The sequence below is a fragment of the Furipterus horrens genome, unplaced genomic scaffold (assembly GCF_987537825.1).
Source record: "Furipterus horrens unplaced genomic scaffold, mFurHor1.1.pri manual_scaffold_5, whole genome shotgun sequence".
Taxonomy (NCBI): Eukaryota; Metazoa; Chordata; class Mammalia; order Chiroptera; family Furipteridae; genus Furipterus; species Furipterus horrens.
This window is the reverse complement of record NW_028327175.1, coordinates 163,661,964-163,685,174: the sequence shown is the minus strand read 5'-3', so window position 1 is coordinate 163,685,174 and position 23,211 is coordinate 163,661,964. Positions and strand designations below refer to the sequence as shown.

The 23,211-nt window shown below is 40.9% G+C and overlaps 1 protein-coding gene across 1 annotated transcript in view; it reads right to left on the bottom strand.

The window, feature by feature from the left end:
* VCL (vinculin) overlaps window positions 1-4,565 on the bottom strand; it is a 107,758-nt gene extending 103,193 nt beyond the window's left edge. Inside the window, exon 1 of the mRNA XM_090278242.1 lies at window positions 4,262-4,565. Coding sequence (XP_090134368.1) covers window positions 4,262-4,429 — 168 coding nt within the window. The 5' untranslated portion in view covers window positions 4,430-4,565. The remainder of the gene's footprint in view (window positions 1-4,261) is intronic.
* Window positions 4,566-23,211: the final 18,646 nt, after the last annotated feature.

The following is a 23,211-nucleotide window of genomic DNA, read 5'->3' as shown; positions in this document are numbered from 1 at the left end:
AAAGTCAAGGCCACAAAAACTCCCAAAATAAATATTTCATGAAACCAAAGAGGTAGTTACAACACATGCCCTCAGATACAATGGAGAAGGCAAAGTGTCTGAAGCCCCATTAATAAAATTGGCATGACTGTATGGTCACAAAGACTGACAGATTTCTATGGGCTACTACAGTGGGGCGGGGGGTGAGGTGGGATTTGTATATCATGCTACAAGACAGGCAGTCTAAGACTTCTTTTTCCCAATTGCTTACTGAATCCCATCCTTGGAACTTATTGTACATCTCCTCTGGTTTTTCTTTCCCACCCTTCTTCCATACCACCTCGTTGTTTTATTATTGCATTAGAATCACTCTCAATGTTTAAAATGGCCGATTCCATACAATGGAATATTATCCAGCAAAAAAAGAAATGAAGTTCTGATACATACTACACCATGGATGAACCTTGAAAACATGCTAAGAGAAAGAAGTGAAAACAAAAGGGCACATATTATATAATTCTATTTGTATAAAATGTCTAGAATAGGCAAATCCAGAGGCAGAAAGTGACTGGTGGTTGTACAGAGGTGGGGATGGGGGAGAATGAGTGGCTACTAATGGGTATGAGGTTTCTTTTTGAGGGGACAAAAATGTCCAAAAATTAGATTGTACTGTTGTTGCACACCCTGTGAATATACTAAAAAACACTAAATTGTACGCTTTAAATGGGTGAATTATATGTTACGTGAATTACATCTCAACAAAGCTGTTTCTAAAAAAGCATCTCGTTCAGGATCCTGAGTTGAAAAATGAACATGTAAACAAATATTCCCATCCTACCCTTCCCTGAGTACAGAGTAAAAGTAATGACTCAGCTGTGATAAGACAGGTATATAAAGTGACCAGACTACTTTTAACAAATATACATGAAATTACAAATACAAGCAAGTCTTGCCCCTCGATAAGGAGTTATCTGAATGATGCCCTAAGTCAAAATTTGGTCCTCAGAGTCTCAATAATTCTGTGCCTTTGTTTGGATAGTTCTTTCTACTTGCAACACTTTTGTTACCACCTCTTTAAACATTAAAATCCCACCTGACTTCAAGGCTAGTTCAAATGCTACATCTTCCATGAAGCCTTCCCCATGCTTTCATGAAAAAGTAGTTTCACATTCCTCTTAATTTCCATGGTCCTTCATTTCCTCAGGATCACTTTGGAGTTTCAATCCTTCCCAGTATCAATTTACTGCTTTGGCATTAAAGAGGGGTTTCAATAAATATCTATTTGATAAGTGGATGTTGATTACTTAACAATTGAGAATTTCATCTTCTCCTGGTAACACCCACTTTGTATATTTGACCAAAATAAAACAAGACTGATTTGACATACATGTATATAATCTGTAAGGAATTCCCAAACAAAAGCACTGAAATAAGAATATAACCTCCCAAGGTAACTGAAACATGAATCATATAAATTCCAGGATATTTACTCAAAAATCAGTTTCATTATTTTATAGTGACACCATGTTTTTTCCTGAGAGTTCTATTATCAAATTCTACTAATCCTTCTTCTACTATGTTTCTTATATATTAGTTCTAATTCCTTCTCCATTTTCCCCACCAAACCCAAAGTCCAGGCCCTCATTTTCTTAATGATCAACCAATTTTAAAAGTCTCCTAATTTATCTCCCTTCCCCACAGTTCCTTCTTTCCTACAACAATATTTACGGAGCCATCTTGTGTGCCAACGTTAAGGACAAGAACTAAGGAGCACATAAAGAAATATCAAACAAAGCCTATTCTCCAGCACCAATCTAGCTGGGAACTTGACACATGTACATAATTCACCATGACACTACTCAGCAGCATATATATAAGGACCACAACTGACAGTAGTAATTCCAAGCAATGGGTAGGTCCTCTGGCCGCCCCAGAACACAATCTGTACCTCCTTCATACACTATTCTCATCCTCTCTCTTCCACTCTGTTCATCTTACTACTGGATAAGGTCTTCTGTTCAACTGCCCACAGGTCATGCACTGACCCACCTCCAATTTCTCTCCAGCTTGCCTCTTCAGCTAATCAAGACAATCTACTTGCTGTAACCTGGAAGTGACTTACTCACAAATACCTTTTGTTCATGATTGACTATTTGTCACCACAATTTTCCCCACTTTCTAATTCATAACTACCACCAATGTTAAGTCCCTTCTTTTGTATGCAATAGGAAGTATGTAACTTTACGTAATTTTTTTTTCAACTTATAACTGACTGGTCTTATTCCTTTTGTATTTGTCTCACAATATCTATTATAGTGTTTCCTAACTAAGGGTATATATCATACCACCTCTGGAGCTTCTTAAAAATACCAAGGCCCTTACCCAACCCCCTGGAAAGCTCCTCAGTAAGTCTGGGCTGGGAGCTGGATATCTTTATTTCTAAAAAGTTCCACTGGTGATTCTGATGCCCATCCCAACCTGAGAACCACTGACTTATTACAATGCTCCTTAAACAGCAGATATTTGATTCTTATTAATTCATGCATTGAAGCTCATAAATAACTTTTCTCTAAATAGCCTAACCAGATATCAACCCCTAGACTACACTAGCTCTATTCCAAAAGCAACATATGGTTTTAAGATTTCATTTCCTGAAGTACTCCTTGGAGAGAGACACTATTACCGTGTCTCTTCACATTGTTTCCTATTTGTTGAAAAGTGGAGACCGGGAATGCAGCCATGTTGGACAACACTATATAAGAATGTACTCTGGAATCTTAGATTAAAATTAGTTATAAAAAGAACAAAAACAATGTAGAATTGGACATTTTGAATGAACTCAGTATTCTTACTAAATACATTCTTACTAAATCTATACAGAAGGCAGATCAGAAACTTGGTCAATAGTGTTTCTCAATCTTCCTACTTACCAGTGCCCTGAACTGCCTTAGACAGTTGAGGGGCCCCTGAAAACTGAGGAAGACTTTTTCAGCTGCTAAAGTGCCCCTAGTGCAGTAAAGTGCTCTAATCAGATAAGTAACCTAAGCCCCACCCAGACTCACAGTTGCCTCCCAACTACCCTGACACACACTTATTTACAGAGCTCATTCGGGGAGCAGTATGAACTTTTCCCAAAGCCGGTCAAGTTGTTCCTCACAGGCAGCAGCAGTCTGAGTCATCCATCCAGGGTGGGAAAGAAAAGTGTGATATGCCAGAGGAGTGTTCGGAGACTGGTCACAGCACCTCTCTTCCTCTTTCAGGAGAGGGCTCTTCCTCCTCCAAGAATCACCTCAGTTATTAATCACAGCTGTGGTCTACAGAAGTCTACAGAACTACTCAGCCACCCGAGAAAGTTGTGGATTGGGGAGGAGACTCCGGTCTTTCTCCCTGGCAGGGGCGGTAGCTCCCAGATTCCACAGGCCTCTCCCAGCAGCTCCATCTTGCTTCCTGCCAGGAGGAGGGGCCGGGACAGAGGACCCGGAGTCTGGAAAGGCCCCAATGGGAGGAAGCTGTTTGACAGCAGGTAAAGTCAGGTGGTAATCTCCAAGGGAGGGTAAAAAACGAAAGGCTGCAGGGTTAAACGGAAGGGGAAAAGGATTGGAGGTCATGGTTTACTACATAAAGAAATTATCCGGTGTTTGAGAGTGCCTGGGGCTGTGAGCAGAAGTAGAATGCCCAGGAAGGGAGGAGAAGACAGATGAGTAGCCAGTAAGACAAGTGGTCAAAAGGGCATGAAGCAAGGAAGCTGTAGTGGGTGAAGAAGATCTCAGGGTGAGGGACAGAAGTGTTAGAAAGAACAATGTGGCTCAAGAATCCCAGGAAGGGAAGGGAAGGAATCAGTAAGGGAGCCCATCAGCCCATAAGCCAGGCTGGGAAGGCCTAAAAAGGAGCTGAGAGTAAGACTGTCAACGTGAGGGGTGACAGCCTGCTGACGGAAAGGGGCCATCTGTGATCCAAACAACTACTATCTATTAAGCACCTAGTGTGGTTCATATGCTGTGCTAAGCACTTTATAATATCACCTCGCTGAATCTTCACAACAGGCATTATTATAATTGACCCCATTTTATAGACGAGTAAACTGAGGCGCAGAAAGGCTCAGGGGCATGCTCAAGGTCACAGCACGGGAGAGTCTGAATTAGAACCTATGGCTGTCTGGCTCCAGAATCCAGGTGCAAAGCCACAGGCAGCGAGCAGGCAAAGAGGAGCCGCGAGGCGGCCCGGGCCCATGGGGATGTCTCCTACTGGATTCCGCTCCCCACCCCAGGCCCGTAGCACTCACCCGGACGAGGTTGCTGACGGCCGCCTGCACGGCTGCCACCGGCGCGGTGAGGTCAGGAATGGCTTTGCCATCCACCTCGCCTTCCTCGTGCATGATCACCAAGTGCGAGATCTGCTGCGCCACCGGCTCCAGAATGCTCTCGATCGTGCGCGTATGAAACACCGGCATCGCGGCGGCTAGCGGGGCGGCGAACCGCGGGCTTCAGAAAACTGGGGACACTGGGACCGGGAACCCGCGGACAGACGGACTCTGAGCCGCGACTAGAGTGGGGCTTCCCTCAGCGTTACCAGCCTCACGGGCGCCCCACCCTCTCACGTCGTCGCGCCCAATGGCAGCGCCGCTCAGATCCGGGTTGCCACTCCTATTGGTTCCGCTTCGAGATGCTCCACCCCGGCCTCCGAGCCTTCAAGACCCCCGCCCAGCCCCGCCTCCATTCCCAAGGGAGGGGCCTGGGATTGGGGCTGCGCCACCAGGATTGCGACTGGATTCCCAAAGCCCAACGCCGGGCGCTCCTTATAAGGGCATGGTGGGAACGGAGCGAAAGGCTAGAGTTGGTGGCCCCGCCCCCGGGTCCGCCTACCCCTAGGGTTCTGCGGGACTCCGCCCCTCTACAGGAATCACCTCAGGGGGGCGGGGTCTCACCTCGCAGCGCTGGAGTCCGCTGAGCCTTGGGAGCAGTAGGTCTCCTGACCACGTTTCCAACTTTCCCTTCACAAGACTTCCTCAAAATATTATTTCCATTTCCTCTCAATAATACATGGAAACGTTTTTATAAACATTCAAACAACAGAAGTGCACAGAGAAAACATGAGCGTCCCATTCATTCATAAACACTCCACCCACTCCTCTCTTCAGATAATCACTGTTAACAGTTTGGTGTGTAAATCTTTGTCTATTCAATTTTTTGTACATATAGGTTTTCTAAGTAAATGGAATTAAACATTTTCCTGGAACTTGATACTCCTCTTAATTAAAATTCCCTGGTTATATTTCTTTCTAATTCTTGTTAAGGGCTTCTTTTCTAGGAATGGACATTTAGGTTGGATGCTGTTTTTCACTATTTTTGTTAATTTTTATTTATTGATTTGAGAGAGAGAGAGAGAGAGAGGAACATCTATATGTTGGTCCACTTATTTATGCATTCATTGGTTGATTCTGGTAGGTTCCCTGACTGGAGATCAAACGCAACCTTGCCTATTAGCAATGACGCTCTACCCAGCTGAGCTACCCAGTCAGGACCCATTTTTCACTATTAAAAAACAATTCTGCATGAACATCATTGTACTTGCCTATGTGTTGTGCACATGTGTATTTATCTAGAACAGGTACCTAGGAATGAAGTGAAAATACAGAAGTAAATACATTTTACATTTTGATAGATAAGATCAAATTACCTATTTCTCTCAGTGTATAAGGCATCTTCTAAATGTCTTCCTCATCTCAAATTTTCTTTTGCCCAAGCTTCCCCATTTCAAGATGAAACACTTTCACTAATACCTCCAAGCAGCAGATACTCAATTCAAATTAAAATATTTCTCAAGGGCCTACATTTTGCAAAAAACTAACCTATGTGTACATTGTCCTGTGTATTTTCTAAAGCTATTTTTGTCTAGTAGTATATATCCCTTTTCTGCTCTGCATGTTACTAAATCCTGTACTTTTCCTTTCCATACTTTTACTTTTTAATTATTTTTTTAAAGGTTTTATTTATTTAGTTTTAGAGAGGTGGAGGGAGGAAGAGAAACTGACGTATGAGAGGAACATTTATTGGCTGCCTCTCACACACTCCCAACTGGGGACCTGCCCTACCACCCAGGCATGTGCTCTGACCAGGAATCAAACTGACGATGACCTTTCAGTTTGCAGACTGGCACTCAATCCACTGAGCCACACCAACCAGGGCCAAATTTTTATTTTTCAATTACGGTTTACATTCAACATCACTCTGTATCAGTTTCAGGTGTACAGTAAAGTGGCCAGAAAAGTCACATATCCTACAGAGTGGTGCCCCACTGCCTCAAACACCCACCTGGCTCCACACATATCCATAATGATGTATTGACTATATTCCCTATGCTATAATCCACATCTCTGTGGCTGTTTTGTAACCACCATTTTGTACTGCTTAATCCCTTCATCTTTTTAACCTAGTACCCCAACCCCCCACCCCCACCTTCACTTTTTTGTTACTGCTTTGATGTCCTTACAGGCAACGGATTCCTATAACTCTATTTTAAATTAACATTTATTTGGTATTTTCTAAATTCTAGGCATTGTATAAGCCCTTTGTTTAAGATTACAAATAGGACCAACTACTCAATTTGTGGAGCCCAAAACAAAATGAAAGCATGAATCCCCTTGTTCAAAAAGCAGGAAAACAATACTGTTAAAAATACTAAAATGTAAATAAAGTTTGTTCCTTTCTTTTGGTGTTCTCTCTCAACCTGTCGTGTGTGTGTGTGTGTGTGTGTGTGTGTATGTGTGTGTGTGTTTTAATTTGCTATTTAATGTGGCACTTCCTGGGCAGGGGAATACCTTTGTGGTAAATACAGACTCCCACTCCACAGGAACTTGGGGACCCATGCAACCACTGGCTGCCTGAAGCCACCCCCACTCCCCCAGACAGAGGCCCAGCCAGGCATCTCTCCTTCCCATAGGCCTGTCTCCTCAACGAACAGCAAACAGGTGACATCCAAAGGTATCGCAATGGCCACACTGAGACTCTGTCAATTACTGGACCAAGGGAGGACAAGAGGCTCATCCTGTGGCATTGAAAGCTTGGTTTGAAAATGGCCACCTTCCTGCCTCACTCCTAGACACGATGGGTAGCACACAGGGAACCCTGCCCAAAGCAGGAGAGAGGGCAACAGTGGGCCCCGGACCAGGGCATGATCAGGAAGCTAGAAGTTGGGGGAACAGCAGCTAAAAACCCATCCAAGGGAGATGACTGGAGGCAGGACTAAGCAAAAGCTGAGGCTCCAACCCTTTAGTGCATGTTCCATTGTCCCATTGGACTAGTAAATACTCAAAGATAAAATTATTAAAAATCAAGACAATGACTGCAGAGCATTAGACCCGAATGTAAAGCTCTTCTGAGTGCAGGGCCCTGTGTAACTAACACCGATTGCACACCCATGAACCTGGCCCTAGTTATATAGCTGGTAACCCAGGTCTGACCATGACTGACTTTTAATTACTAAACAGCTCCCTAGAAACCTCCTTTTTGTGTGTGTGTGAGAGACTCTCATCAAAACTAATAAAATTTTTGTCTAGTCCTAACATGATCCCAAAGCTGTTTTCTCTGCTTTTTACTTCACGTTAGTGATACAATAGTCTCCCACTCCCACTAATCTACAGCTTTGCTTTCCACAATTTCAGTTACCCAAGGTCAACTGAAGGTCCAAAATATTAAATAAAATTTTCCAAAAATAAACAATTCATAAGTTTTAAATTGCATGTCATTCAGAGTAGTGTGAGGAAATCTCTCAATGTTTTGCTCTCTCACACCCGATGTGAATCATCCCTTTGTCTACCGTATGCACACTGTATCCTTACCCATGCCTTAGTCACTTAGTAGCTGTGGAGGTTATCAGATGGACTGTCACAGTATCACAGTGCTTGAGTTCAAGTAATCTGTATTTTACTTAATAATGTCTCATTTCAGCTCACTTCATCTCATCACGTGTAGGTTTTATCATCTCACATCATCACAAGAAGAAGGGTGAGTATGGTACAATAAGATATTGTGAAAAAGAGAGAGAGAGGGAGAGAGACCACATTCACATAACTTTTATTAGAGTACGGGGTGGTGCAAAAGTAGGTTTACAGTTGTGAGTATATGAAACAGTTTATTCTGATTGTATTACTTTCCATATGAACAACTATAAACCTGCTTTTGCTCCACCCTGTATATTGTTATAATTGTTTTATTTATTATTTATTGTTAATCTCTCACTGTGCCTAATTTATGAATTAAACTTTATAATAGGTATGTATGTATAGGAAAAACATAGAGTGTTCGGTAATATCCATGATTTCAGGCATCCCCTGGGAGTCTTAGAATATATTCTGCAAGGATAAGGAGTACCATTGTAGAAATATTTGGGTGATGGAACTATGTATTATTTTTTTCTGTAATCCTCACTCTGCCTCCACTTTGATGATCATATACTTCTGTGTAGTCTACCATGTTCTTCTGTCCTACAAATTGGCAGCAAGATTCAGAGAATTGATCATGCAATAGTTTTTTAACTGTAACATATTATCCCTGCCTCCAGTCTTCTTATCCAGGTTCCTCCTGACTGGCCATATTAACCTCCTAAAATACAACAGTTCCTTAAATAACATCATTTCATTCAATGTTGTTTCATTATAACATTGATGAGAAAAGAATCAATTATGGGTCAGGGCCACTGTCTGTGTGGAGTTGGCACATTCTCCCCAAGTCTGCATGGGTTTTTGTTTTGGGTACTTCAGTGTCCTCCCACATCCCCAAAACGTGCAAGTTAGATGACTTGACATGTCTAGATTGCCCCAGTCTGAGTGAGCATGGGTGTATGTGTGAGTGTGCCCTGCAATGGGATCTTGTCCTGACCAGGTTGGGTTCCTGCCTTGCACCTGAGCTGCCTGGATAGGTTCTGGCCACCCGTGACCCTAAACTGGAATAAGTGGGTTGGAAAATTATTATCTTCCTTGTTTTTATTAGTCATTCTTAAATATATGCAGAGTTCACATTTATTTCAATGTTCAATGTTAGAGGTGTTTGGGGTCTTTATTTAGAAGTTTGGTAATATTTTTGTGTACAAAAATGCGCTATAGAACTGTACTTCACATCAATTAGCCTATGGTGAAATTGGTTTCATTTTAGGTCTTTTCACATCAAGTCATAGTTTCCAAGAACCTATCAATGACATTAAGTGAACCTATCAATGACATTAAGTGAGGACTTACTCTACACCATTGTCCATCCAGGTGATGTGTTCCCCTCCACCCATGCCCATACGTTCACACTCACCCTCTAAAATCTTCTGTGGCATCAATATTCACCATAGTCTGGGCTCAGACCAACCTAACTTACCACCCTCTGCTTCCCCACCAGATCCACAGGCAGGTGGGTTAAATAGTGTAAAGAAGACAAGCTCAGAGCTCAAGCCATAATCCCAGCTTTACAACTTGATTGTGTAGAACTCTGGCAAGTGGTTTTTCTTCTCTATGCCTGAATTTCTTTTTTGTAAAAGTGAAATAATATGACCTTGATGTAAGGATTTGTGAATGAATTTGTGTAAAGCACCCAGTAAAAAGGAGTTGTTATTATTATTATTATTATTATTATTATTATTATAGCAATCACAAGCACATGTTTACAATCTCCAATAATCCTTGTTGGAGTTTCACTTTGGAGCTTTTGTCTACATTTTTTCATACTAGAGAGCTCTCCCTGCTTGTCTAAGTCTTACCTACCATGGTAGGTAAGCATCTAAGACATCCCTCTAGATTTCTCACCCTTGGTATAATCCCCTGGAATGTGAATATAATGGGCTTTACTTCTGTAATAAGATGACATTATTGAATTTACGAGAGTAAGAGTATCCAGGAAGGCTTGACCTAATCACATTAGACCATTTAAAGCAGAGTTGTCTCCAGCTGATCACAGAAGTGGAAATTAAAATTAGAAGCACAAGAAGGATTTGACAAGCTGTTGCAGGATTGAAGATGCGTGAGGCCACATGCCAAGGAATGCAGGCAGCCTCCAGGAGCTGAGAGTGGCCCCTGGAGGGCAGACAGCAGGAAAAATGGACCTCATTCCCACAGCAGCAAGAAACTGAATTCTGCCAACAAAAAGAATGATCTCAGAAACAGATTTTCCCCCAAAACTCAATCCATTCGACCTTGTGATACTAAGCAGAGAACCTAGCCACACCTTGCAGAACTTCTGACCTATTCAATTGCAAAATAATACATGGGTGTTGTGAGGTAATTTAAGCAATTGAAGCATAACAACAGAATACTAAAATACCTACCTTCTAGACCCACTTCTAGTCCTTTATGACTTCTCACTACAGCCTTGGCTTGAGCTCTTTGTACAAAACCTTTCTCCTTCAAAGCACTTATCCCAATTGTCCTCCTGTTATGTGACCATTTTACATTTCTCTCTTGTCTGTGATAGAGACTGCTAGATGTCCCTTAATATCTGTTCTGCTCTTTTTCCACAGAAATAGAACCTCAGATTTATAGCTGGGCACTTAGCCACATGGTTCCAATTTGACACTTGGCAAGTTAAAAGCTTCAGTTTTCTCACCTCTAAAATGAGGATAATGATGTTGTCAATCGCATTAAATACAAAGGACGTAGGCCATAATAAGCATTCAGAAAATGCTATCAGAGAAGGGTCATAGCCTATACTAGACTAAGGGTCTAGCCTATACTAGACTAAGAACCATCATGTGATGGTTAAGGTGAAGTGGTCAAGTACCAAGCAAAAGGAGATCACCATGGGCCTGAGGGCAAGATAGAGTTTATGGGACAGCAAAAATAAATCTGGTCTCAAAGGAAGAATAACATTTGGTTAGGCAGGCAAGAGGGGAGACATTCACCAAAATGAATAAGGACTGGAGGTGGGATCGTGTTCCTGAACTGTGGTTAAATTAGTCAGACAGAAATGAATATTCATACAACTCAAAGATAAGGATAAAAAGTAAATTTCCACAAGATTATAACTTACAGAGGTTAAAGACTGTGACTTTTGCTCATGGTGTGGCTAGTTCAACATTACTCTTTACCAGGGCACTAGTAATAGGTAACATTGTAGGATAGGCAAAAATTTAGCATTTCTCAGTAAGAAATAACCAGGGAGGAGTTTTTGATAATGGCAATTATTTGACACAGTGTCCAAGACATGGGAAACTTTTGATTCTTTTACATCTATAGTAATTCTCTGAGGTATGTAGAAAACAAGAAGTACAGCCCTCTTTATTACAGACTGGGAAATTGAGACAGAGTAGCAACAGTCAGTGTGAGTGCAATTTGTGGCTGTTTTAGTCCAGGATAGAGATGGATATAAAACCTGTCTTCTATATTTAGTTCAGAAGCTCAGTTTTCACTCCACATTTCAATGTTCTTGTCCTTATTACTTCTGGTACTGCTATATGTTGGCTATGTGTCAAGGATTTACTTACCCCTTCTCAATACACTCCAGTACACTAGAAGCCCATGTGAATTTACAACTTACGCAAACAGAATGCATTCCCCAAACTCACCACAAAAGTGCTGTCTCTCTCTGTAGACCACCTCACCAGCCCCTTTCCGACACAGTGGCGCAATGACTTCTTCCTTCCCTTCTCCAAATGCTACAAGTACAACTACACTCTAACTTCAACTCCACCCAAAACCACAACCACTTCCCCCATCACTTTGAAAACAATGTGGCTCCTCTCTTTTCTTTTTTCCCCCAGCTTTATTGAGGTATAATTAACAAATAAAAATTATTTATGTGTGTGTGTATATATATAGATGGTATACAATGTGATGTTTTTATAAGCATATACATTGTGAAATGATCACCACAGTTAGCTAATTAATATATCCATCACCTCATATGTTTACCATTTTTTGTGGAAATGTGGTGAGAATACTTAAGATATCTACTTTCTTAGAAAATTTCAAGTATACAATAATTATTAACTATAGTCATCATGCTGTACCATTCGGTCTTCAGAATTTATTCATATTATAACTGAAAGTTTGTACCATTTGACCAATAGCTCTCCCTTTCTCCCACCACCCCTCCATTCCATCTGTTGGTAACCACCCTTCTACTCTGTTTCTATGATTTTGACTGTTTTGGATTCCACCTATAAGAGAGATCATGCAGTATTTATCTTTATGCATCTGGCTTATTTCACTTAGCATAATGTCCTCCAAGTTCATCGATGTCGTCACAAATGGCAGAATTCCCTTTTTTAAATTTTTTAAGGCTGAATAATATGCCACTATATACCGTATTTCCTTTGTCCTTCAATGGATACGTAGGTTGTTTCCATGTCTTGGCTACTGTAAATAATGCTTTGATGAACATGGGAATGCAGAGAGCCCTTCAAGATCTAGATTTCATTTCCTTGGATATATACCCAGAAGTGGGATTATAGTTACTAAAGATAAAATCCAGATGGTCAACAGGTACATGAAAAGGTGTCAATTTCACTAATCATCAGGGAAATGCAAATCAAAACCACACTGAGATACCACTTCACATCTGTTAGGATGGCTACTATCAAAACTAAAAAAATTACAAGAAAGGATGTAAAGAAAAGTGAATTCTTATTCACTCTTGGGAATGTAAATTGGTACAGCTATTATGGAAAATAGTATGGAGGTTCCTCAAAAAATTAAAAATAGAACTACCATATGATCCTGCTTTTCTCCTTTCTTGACAATTTTTTTAATTCAATGGGGATTTAAATCATTTTCAGCTTTACACTTTTTCTAATTTTCTCACTCTTTTTTTGCATTTTGACCTATATTGTGTAAGAAAGCTACAAAGAAGTTTATTTAAAATTATGTAAAATTTCATCTCCCAGTGATAACTACTAATAACATTTTAATATATTCCCTTTCTGCCTTTTTTCACTTCATATATATTTTTATGTGTGTGTGTGCAATTTTTTTCTCATACAATTTTTTAAATCTTCACCTGAGGAGGATATGTTTATTTTAGAGAGGAAAGGAGAGAGAGAGAGGGAGAGAGAAACCTTGATGTGAAAAACATCAACTGGTTACCTCACATATGTGCCCTGACCAGGGATCAAACTTGCAACCTAGGTATGTGTCCAGACCGGGATTCGAGCCCACAACCTTTTGGTGTATGAGGAGATGCTCCAAACAACTGAACCACCTGGCCAGGGTTCATATAATTTTTTATTGAGATAATTATGTACCATAAAGTTAACCCTTTCAAAGTATAGTAGTCCCTCTCTGTATCACGGTTCACTTATTGCAGCCTGACTGTATCGCGGGATTTTTTTAAATATTATATTTAATTATTTATCGCGGATTTTTCGCTATATCGCAGGATTTTGTGGTACTGTATACGTATGTTGTTAAAGTTACGTAGGTTTAAGAGTGTGGAATATGTTTAAGAACATAAGTAGTGTTTATAAAAGAGTGGGAAAGGTTAATAAGGGACTGGGAACGGTTTATAAGTTTGTGGGAAGGGTTTATAAAGCCTTAAAATATATATAAATATTAAAATAAATGTAAGGTTCCTACTTCGAGGATTTTCACGTAGGGGGGTGCAGAGTCTAGAACATAATACCCACGATAAGTGAGGGAATACTGTATAATGTCCAATATTTATTCCTGCTATTTTCACCTTAGCATTATTATATCAAGAACATACACCGATGACATTGAATAGTCTTCAAACTTGATTTTTATAGTCAGTTTATAGCCATATGACATTTGAAGTGTGCAAGAATGATAATTTATTTAAGCATCTTCCTATTATTGGACACTTAAGTTGTCTCCAACTTTTCATTATTATAAATAATACTTTGAAAAAGTATTAGCCTTGAATTTTTATTTTTTATTTTTGTTTTTTTAAGTATATTTTATTATGTTGTTACAAAGTCCCAATTCTCTTCCCTTTTGCTCCCCTCTGCCCAGCACGCCCTCTCCCACAGCAATTCTACCCCCCTTAGTTCATGTCCATGGGTCGTGCATATAAGTTCTTTGACTTCACCCTTTCCTATATTATTCTAAACTTCCCCCTATGTATTTCATACCAACCAATTATGCTTCTTTATCCTTGCACCCAGAGGCAGGTTTTTTTTTAAGTATATTTTATTGATTATGTTGTTACAGTGGACCCAATTTTTTTCCCCTTTGCTCCCCTCTGCCCAGTACCCAGCTTCCCTCCAGCAATCCCACCCCACTTAGTTCATGTCCATGGGTCGTGCATATAAGTTCTTTGGCTTCACCCTTTCATATATTACTCTTAACTTCCCCCTGTCTATTTTGTACCAACCAATTATGCTTCTTAATTCCTGCACCATTTCCCAATTTCTCCCCCTCCCCACTCCCAGCTGATAACCCTCCAAATGATCCCCATACCTATGATTCTGTTCCTATTCTGGTTTGCTTAGTTGGATTTTGTTTTTATTTTTTAGGTTCAGTTGTTGATATTTGTGAGTTTGTTGTCATTTTAGTGTTCATAGTTTTGATCTTCTTTTTCTTAAGTAAGTCCCTTTCACATTTTATATAATAATGGCTTGGTGATGATGAGCTCCTTTAGTTTCACCTTGTCTGGGAAGCACTTCATCTACCCTTCCGTTCCAAATGATAGTTTTATTGGATAGAGCAATCCTGGTTGCAGGTTGCCTTTCATCACATTAAATACTGCTTGTCAGTCCCTTTCTGCCTTCAAAGTGTCCTCTGAGAAATCAGCTGATAGTCCTACAGACACTCCCTTGTAGGCAACTCTCCGCCTCTCTCTTGCTGCCCCCAGGACTCTGTCTTTATCTTTCACCTTTGTCATCTCAATCATGATGCATCCTGTTGTGGTCCCCTCTGGGTCCAGCTCACCCAGGACCCTCCGTGCTTCCCAGACTTGTATATCCATCTCCTTCGCAAAATTTGGGAAGTTTTCCTCATTTTTTCAATTCTTACTTCCTCATTCTGCACTGGTTGACTGTTTTTTCTTCCTTATGTTGCAAATCATTGATTAGGACCCCAGTTTCCTTCCCTTCACCGTTGGTTTTGTGTGGATTTTCCTTCATTTCACTTAGCATAGCTTTCACTTCTTCTTGTATGTGTTTGCCATACTCAAGCATATCTGTCAAGCCTGTGAGCATCTTTATCACCAGTGTTTTGAATTCTGCATCTGTTAGGTTGGCTATCTCCTCATCGCTTAGTTCTCCCACTGGAACCTTGATCCGTTACCCCTTTTGGGCCATACTGCTCTGTCTCCTCATCTTGACAGGCTCCTGTGTTTGTTTGCCTCCACATCCCAGGTAGAGCTGTCGCTTCTGATATGCTGTAAGGGGCAGAGCCTTAGGAATTCCTCAGTACAAGGTGATCTGTTTCACCCCATTGTGGTGCTATATGTGGGGGAGGTGTACGAGAGGGAACAGTGCCACCAGCCCAGCACTCGCCCCTTTTCCAGGCACCTCTCCTACTTCCACATGGACTGGCACCCCTCTATCTGCTGTCCTGGCCATTGTTCCCAGAGTGGGTGAGTCTGCGGACATTCTAGGACCCTGCTGAGAGATCGGCAGTTTCTGCCTCCACCCCAACCCCCACTGGTCTGCACAGTCAGAAGCAATGAGGCTTGACTTTCCCTGGTGCTGAGACCGTGAGCTGCGAGGTCCAGTGAGGAGCTGGGAACACTCCCCAGGTGTCCCTCCTGACTTTTTAAAATGTGTGACTGCGCTTTTGCTGGCCCTCCGCTGCTGTCGCCACCACTCGTGTCCTCTCTGCCCCAGCTCCGCCCCTCTTACCTGTCTGGATGAGTATTTCTTCTTTATATCTTTGTTTGCTGGACTTCCATGTAGTTTGATTTTTTGGAATTTCTGGTTGTTTCTAGTTTTGAGGTAGTTGTATTCTTTCTTAGTTGTAGAGGGAGACACAGCATGTCTGTCTATGCCTCTATCTTGGCCAGAAGTCCAGAGGCAGATTTAACAGCGGGTACACCGGGTGAGCTCCCTGGACCCCGACTTCTGAAGGGCCCTGCAAAACCCCAACTTCGCACTTTTTTCTAACAACACCAATTTGGTTTCATTACTACGCTGCATAAAATATGGTTAATATGTATTTTTATTTTCCTTGTCTCTCTTTTTTTTTAAGAGGCCCAATTTTTTTTTTTTTTTTTTTTTTTTTTGTGCCCCGGGTCTCAACCAACCTTAATTCGCCTCTGTCTGCACCATTTTCTCGTTTCTCCTCCTTCCCCTTCCCAGTTGATACCCCTCCAAATGATCCCTATATCTATGATTCTGTTCCTATCCTGGTTTGTTAAGTTAAATTTATTTTTTATTTTTTAGATTCAGTTGTTGATAGTTGTGAGTTTGTTGTCATTGTAGTATTCATAGTTTTGATCTTCTTCTTAAATAAGTCTCTTTAGCATTTCATACAACAATGGCTCGGTGAGAACGAACTCTTTTAGCTTTACCTTGTCTGAGAAGCACTTTATTTGCCCTTCCATTCTAAATGATAGTTCTGCTGGATAGAGTAATCTTGGTTGTAAGTCCTTGCTTTTCATCACATTGGATACTTCTTGCCAGTCCTTTCTTGCCTGAAAAGTTTCTTTTCAGAAATCAGCTGATAGTCTTATAGGCACCCCTTTAGAGGTAACTCTCTGCTTTTCTCTTGCTGCTTTTAAGAGTCTATCTTTCACCTTTGGAATTTTAATTATGATGTGTCTTGGTGTGGTCCACCTTGGGTCCAGCTTGTTTGGGACTCTCTGTGCTTCCTGGACTTGTATGTCTATTTTCTTAGCCAAATTTAGGAAGTTTTCCTTCATTGTTTTTTCACATAAGCTTTCAATTTCTTGCTCTTCCTCTTCTCCTTCTGGTACCCCCATAATTCGAATGTTGGCACGTTTTAAGTTGTCCCAGAGGTTCCTGAGCCTCTCCTCATTTGTTTCATTTCTTGTTTCCTCATTCTGTACTGGTTGACTGTTTTTTTCTTCCTTGTGTTCTAAATCATTTATTTGAACCCCAGTTTTCTTCCCTTCATCATTGGTTTTGTGGGGATTTTCCTTCATTTCACTTAAAATAGCCTTCACTTCTTCCCTTATGCATTTGTCATACTCAAGCATACATGTCAAGCCTGTGAGCATCTTTATCACCAGTGTCTTGATTTCTTCATCTGTTAGATTGACTATCTCCTCATCACTTAGTTCTCCCCCTGGAACCTTAATCTGTTCCCCCTTTTGGGCCATACTTCTCTGTCTCCTCATCTTGACAGGCTCCTGGGTTTGTTTGCCTCTGCATCCCAGGTAGAGCTGTCACTCCTGTTACATTGTAAGGACAGAGCCTTAGGTATTCATCAGTGCAGAGCAACCCGTTTCACCATGTTATTGCGCTGTATGTGGGGGAGGGGTCAGAGAGTGAACAATGCTGCTTGCTCAGCACTTGCCCCTTTTCCAGGCATTTCTCCCACTTCATACGGGAGTGGCGCCTCTCTAGCTGTTGCCCTGGCCGTTGTTCCCAGAGTGGGTGGGTCTACAGACACTCTAGGACCATGGGGGCCCTTTAAACAAGCAGACTGTGCTGAGAGACAGGCAGTTTCTTCCCCCGCTCCAACCCCCACTGGTTTGTACAGTCAGAAGCAATGAGGCTTGATTTTCCCTGGCACTGGGACCGTGAGCTGTGCAATCTGGTCAGGAGCTGGGAACGCTCCCCAAGTGTCCCTCCCCATTTTTTAAAATGTGTGACTGAGCTTTCTGCTGACCTGCTGCCACCGCCGCCGCCACACTGCATCCTCTTTGCCCAGGCTCCAACCCTCCTACCTATCTGTATGAATATTTCTTCTTTATTTCTTTGTTTGTTGGACTTCCACGCAGCTTGATATTCTGGAACTTTTGGTTATCTCTAGTTTTGAGGTAGTTTTATTCCTTCTTAGTTGTGGAGGTAGACCCAGCATTTCTGTCTTGGCCTCCATTGTGGCCGAAAGTCCCTGAATTTTTATTTTTATAGGCATTGAATTGTTTTAACACATTTAATATTTATAAGAGGGGCAAACACCATTAGTTTCTTACCCAATAGCCATTCTCTCCTTCAGCCTTAGATTATAAACCCAATGTTTTGGAGAGTTGTATTAGTTATCTATTGCTGCACATAAATTACTCCAAAAGAATATTCTTATGCTCTCTCGTGTTTCTGTGGCTCAGGAATTTGAAAGTGGCTTGGCTGGAAAGTTCTAGCTCAGAGTCTCTTCTATGGTTGTTAGTCAGATGGTAGCTACAGTTAAGGTCATCTCAACAGCTTCTTCAATCACGTGTCTGATACCTGAAGTGGGAAGACTTGAAAACATGGGAGCTTAAATGATGGGGCCCTCAAGCAACTCTGTTTCTATTTATTCCCTCCCATGGTCTCTCAAGCACACAGGCTTAAGGATAGCCAGTCTTCTTACATAAGGCTCAGAACTCCCAAAAAGACAAGAGGTAGGCAGAAGCTGTATCATCTTTTCTAAGCTAGTCTTACAAGTCACAATATCATTTCCCACATGAGTCATAGATAGACCTGTCCAGATTTCAGGAGTAACATAGACCCCACTCCTTGATGGAGAACTGTTAATGTCACATTTAAGGAGAAAACATAATGTGCCAGAGGCAAACATCCTCAGAGAAGGTGGGCCCCTACCTAAATCCAATAAATGAACCATGCTTTGTCTGAACCAAAAATGGTAATCCAACTCTTTGTTTTTGTACAAAATACATGGTTAGTTCTTCATCCAAAATTTATTTCCCCTTCCTCCTTTCACATCCCAGCAAAATATACTAAATTACCCAGGCTCTCTTGCAGCTAGAATAGTCAAGTGATAAATTCTGCCCAATGAAATTAAGCTAAGAGATCTAGGAAATCTTTCACTTGCTTCTTTCTTATGCATAAGAACACAGATCCAGGGGTAGTACTTGATAGGCATGAGCCAATCAATATAGTCTATCCACCAATATAGTGATTGGTTCAAGAATGAACAATTGATCCCATTTGGTCCTATATGAGAAAGAGTGACCCCAAGGTATAAGAGCTACCAAAGACATGCTTTCTTTTTGCCTCAAGGTGTAATGTGAAAACGGGAAGCATCTGTAGCCATGTTGCTTTCATAATGAGAATATCTGGGACTTTGAATACCATAATGAGCTTGAGGGTGGGGGGACAGAGAGAGAGAAAGAGGTGTATCTTCAGTGAAAATTTTATTTTTGAACTCAATCCTCACTTGAAGCCAGACTGACCTCAAAATTTATCAGTTACTGCGTGTGTTAGTCAGGGTTGTCCTGAGAAACAGAACCAATAAGAACTAAAAATATTTACTATAAGGAATAATTGGCTAATGCCATTATGGAGGAGGACAAATCCTAAGATCTGCAGGATGAATTGGCAATCTGGAGACTCAGGAGAGTAATGGTTTAGTTCTAGTCCAAGTCTGGAGGCCTGAAAACCAGGGTAACTGATGGTGTAATTCCTGTCAAAGGCTGGCAGGCTCAAGACCCAGGAAAAGTCCATGTTTCAGGAAAAAAGCCAATGTCCAAGTTGGAGGGCAGTCAGGCAGGAAAGAATTTTCTCTCACTCAAGGGAGGGTCACTTTTTTTGCTCTACTCAGGTCTTCAGTTGATTAGATGAGACCCATTCACATTAGGGAGGGAAATGTCCTTTACTCAGGCTACTAATTTAAATGTTGATCTCATCCAAAAACACCCTCACAGACACCCCCAGAATAATGTTTGATCAAATATCAAGGCACCACGTAGCCCAGTCTAGTTAACACAAAATTAACCAGCACACTGAGCAAATTAAACCCTCTTGTTGTTGAAGCCAGTTTGATTTGTGTGTTCTTTCACATGCAACCAAAAGAGAAAACCAGTATCATGTTAACTAGGGACATGGAAGAAGGAGGGGGGGTGTGGGGGAGAACAAATAGAATATCTAGAAATAAAAAAATTGTCTGATATTTTAAAAAATACACTAAATGGGGTTAACAGCACATTAGACACTGAAGAACTTAAAATGAACCAAAAGATATAGCAACTGAAACTACCCAAAATGACAAAAGAGAGAAATAACGCTAAAAAGAAGATAAATAGCTTCAGTTATGTATGGAGCCACTTTCAACCACTTAATATATGTGTACTAAAAGATCCTAAAGAAAATGAGAAAATGGGGGTGTAGAAGAAGAAGGCGCGCAGAAAAATATTACAGAAATAAAAGCTAATATTTTTCTAAATTTTATGAAAATTATAAAACCACAGGTCAAAGACTCTTGATGAACCCCAAGCACGAGTAACATGATAAAAACTACATTAAGGTAATGATAATCAAATTGCTTAAAACCAATAACAAAGAGAATCCTTTTTAAAAATTTTTATTTATTTTTAGAGAGAGGGGAAGGGAGGGAGAAAGAGAGGAAGAGAAACATCAATGTGAGAAATATCCTATATTCCCTGACCAAGGACCAACCCACAACCCAGGCTTGTGCCTTGACCGGGTATCAAACCAGTGACCTTTCACTTTGCAGAAAGATGCTCAATCAACTGAGCCACACAAGTTAGGGCAAAGAGAAAATCTTTAAAGCAGCCAGAGAAAAATAAAACTTTTTATATAGAGGAACAAAAATAAGAATAGCATTAGACTCTCACTGGAAACAATGAAAGTCAGAAGTTAGTAGAGTGATATCTTTAAAGTACTGAAAGAAAGAAAAAATTGCCCACTTAGAATTCTATGCCCAGTGAAAACACCTTTCAATAATGAAGACTTTTTCAGACACAGAAAGCAGAAAAAAATTTTCACTGGTAGATGTGCATACAGGAAATGTTAAAGAGCCCTGGCTGCTGTGGCTCAGTTTATTGAGCGTTGGTCTGCGAGTCAAGTGTCGCTGGTTCGATTCCCAATCAGGGCACATTACTAGGTTGCACGTCAGGTCCCCAGTTGGGGGCACGAGTGAGAGGCAACCACACAGTGATGTTTCTCTCTCTCTCTTTCTCCTTTCTCCTCTCTCTAATAAAATAAAATAAAATAAACAAATAAATTATTTAAAAAATTAAAATTAAAATTAAAAAACAAATGTTAAAGGAAGTCTTTTAGACAGAAGGAAATTTATGTTTATACAAAGGAATGAAGAGTAATGTTGGCCCTCCATATTTCTGAGTTCCACATCTGCCAATTTAATCAATCATGGATTTAAAATATTTGGAAAGCCCTTGCCGGTTGGCTCAGTTACCTAGAGCATCATCTGGTACACCAAAATGTTGCAGATTCATTTCCCAGTCAGGGCACATACAAAGGTTGTAAGTTCAATCCCCAGTCGAGGTGTGTAGGAGAGGCAACCAATCCATGTTTCTCTCTCTCTCGCTCTCTCTCAAATCAATAAACATATCCTCAGGTGAGGATTAAAAATATATATATTTGGGAAAATGTTACATTGTTGCTGATGTATACTATGGTCTATGTAGTTAGACCTACAAAGGTTGCATCTGTACGGCACATGTACAGATTTTGTTTTCTTGTCATTATTCTTTACACAATACAGTATAGCAACTATTTACATTGTGTGGTATTATAAGTAACATTTACATTGTACTAAATATTATAAGTAATCAAGAGATTATTTAAAGTATACTGGAGAATTATGTAACTTATATGCAAATACTACACTATTTTTAAAAAGGGACTTGAACATCTGAGGATTTAGGTATCCATAGGAGTCCTGGAACCAATCCTTCACAAAAACTGAGGGATGATAAATGGTAAATATGTGGGGAAGTATACATGAATAGGGGTTTATTGTCCTCATGTAACAAAAAGGCTAGAGATTGACAGTGGGCAACTTTCATTATCATACTCTATATATGGACTTTTCATCCTAATGTTTATTGCCTCAAGGAGGTTTTTTTTTTTAAGTGTTTCTGTTCATGTATTGTTACAGAAACAGGGGTGTTCCAAAAAACCCCAGAGTTTGCGACTGGGGGATGGGGAGAAGGAAGCAGCTTTTAGAATGCCTCCACATGCCTGAGGCCGGTAGCTAGTGTCTTTCTTATGCAAAATTGCTTGGATGCATCCAAAGCCTCAGGTAGATGGGAGGGGTCTTGGACCAGGGGGTGATATGGAGAAAGCACACAGCCTGCGTGAGGTTCTGTGAATGGTCAGAACTGGTTACCGCACCCACTGCATCAGAGGACGTAGTCAGGGATTTAAAAATAAGCGGCAGACATTTTAACGGAGGCTGAGGCTGACTGTGCGGATTAAACTGGGGACCGGCTGATCATGTGAATTTAACTGGGACTGACGATGCAGTTTTAAAGAAGGGATATACCTTGCTGCTTTGAAAAGGAACAGACTGACCATGTGGATTACAAAAGGACTAACTATACAGTTTACAAGGAGGCTGAGAATCCACGAGGTTCTGGATTAAAAGCTGGTGGATCCCATAACACGGACGAGGTCTCCCCAATCAGAATTGAATGATTGGCAGCTACTGGTAAAGCTGAACTGTGTTTGGAAAGTAGGGAAACGGTTTCTCTAACTTTTCTAAAACTAACCTGGTTTAGTAGGGGGGAGGCAAGGATATGTGTTTATGGGTGTTTTAAAGAACATAAGACTTAACAACAGAAATCCGCAAATAGCTAAATCTATATAACTGTTAAATAAACAATTCTTTTTCTTTTCACTAAACTCTGGTATTGAGAGTTATAATTCTGGCGGGCAATCATGCCCCTGACTAAAAAGCCCGTGGGTTCTGTTTCAACTGGAGCAGCCCAGGGGTTCTGTAACAGTATTAGTGAGGGAAAAACATTCTTAAAACCTTCTGAGGAGATTTCTCCTTACATGTTTTAACTGAATTGGGAGGCTGTAAAGTGAATAGCTTGCTTTTACAGCCTCTGTAATGGGAGGGAGAAAAGAACGTAGTTAGGAATGCTGGGAAGTTAACCAACTAATAGTGTTGCCATAGAATATTAACTAAAGTTGTTAAACATGTGTTTGGAGTTGAAATGAAACCCAAAGGGCAATTTTCTGTCATATTATGCAAGGACCATTCATTAACTAAGGCAGGGGCCCACAGATAGACTAGAGGGATAGGACCCCTGCCCCCACAACGCTAGGCGATCTTGGGACCTATAGTAGTCCAAGATTGTGTTCTTTGTGACGGCTTCCCCAGATACTTCTACCTGAGTGTTATCATTGGCTGGCCTTCAACTCAGAGCTGTTAGATGGCCCATAGAGCACTCCTTTTCTTCATCAATA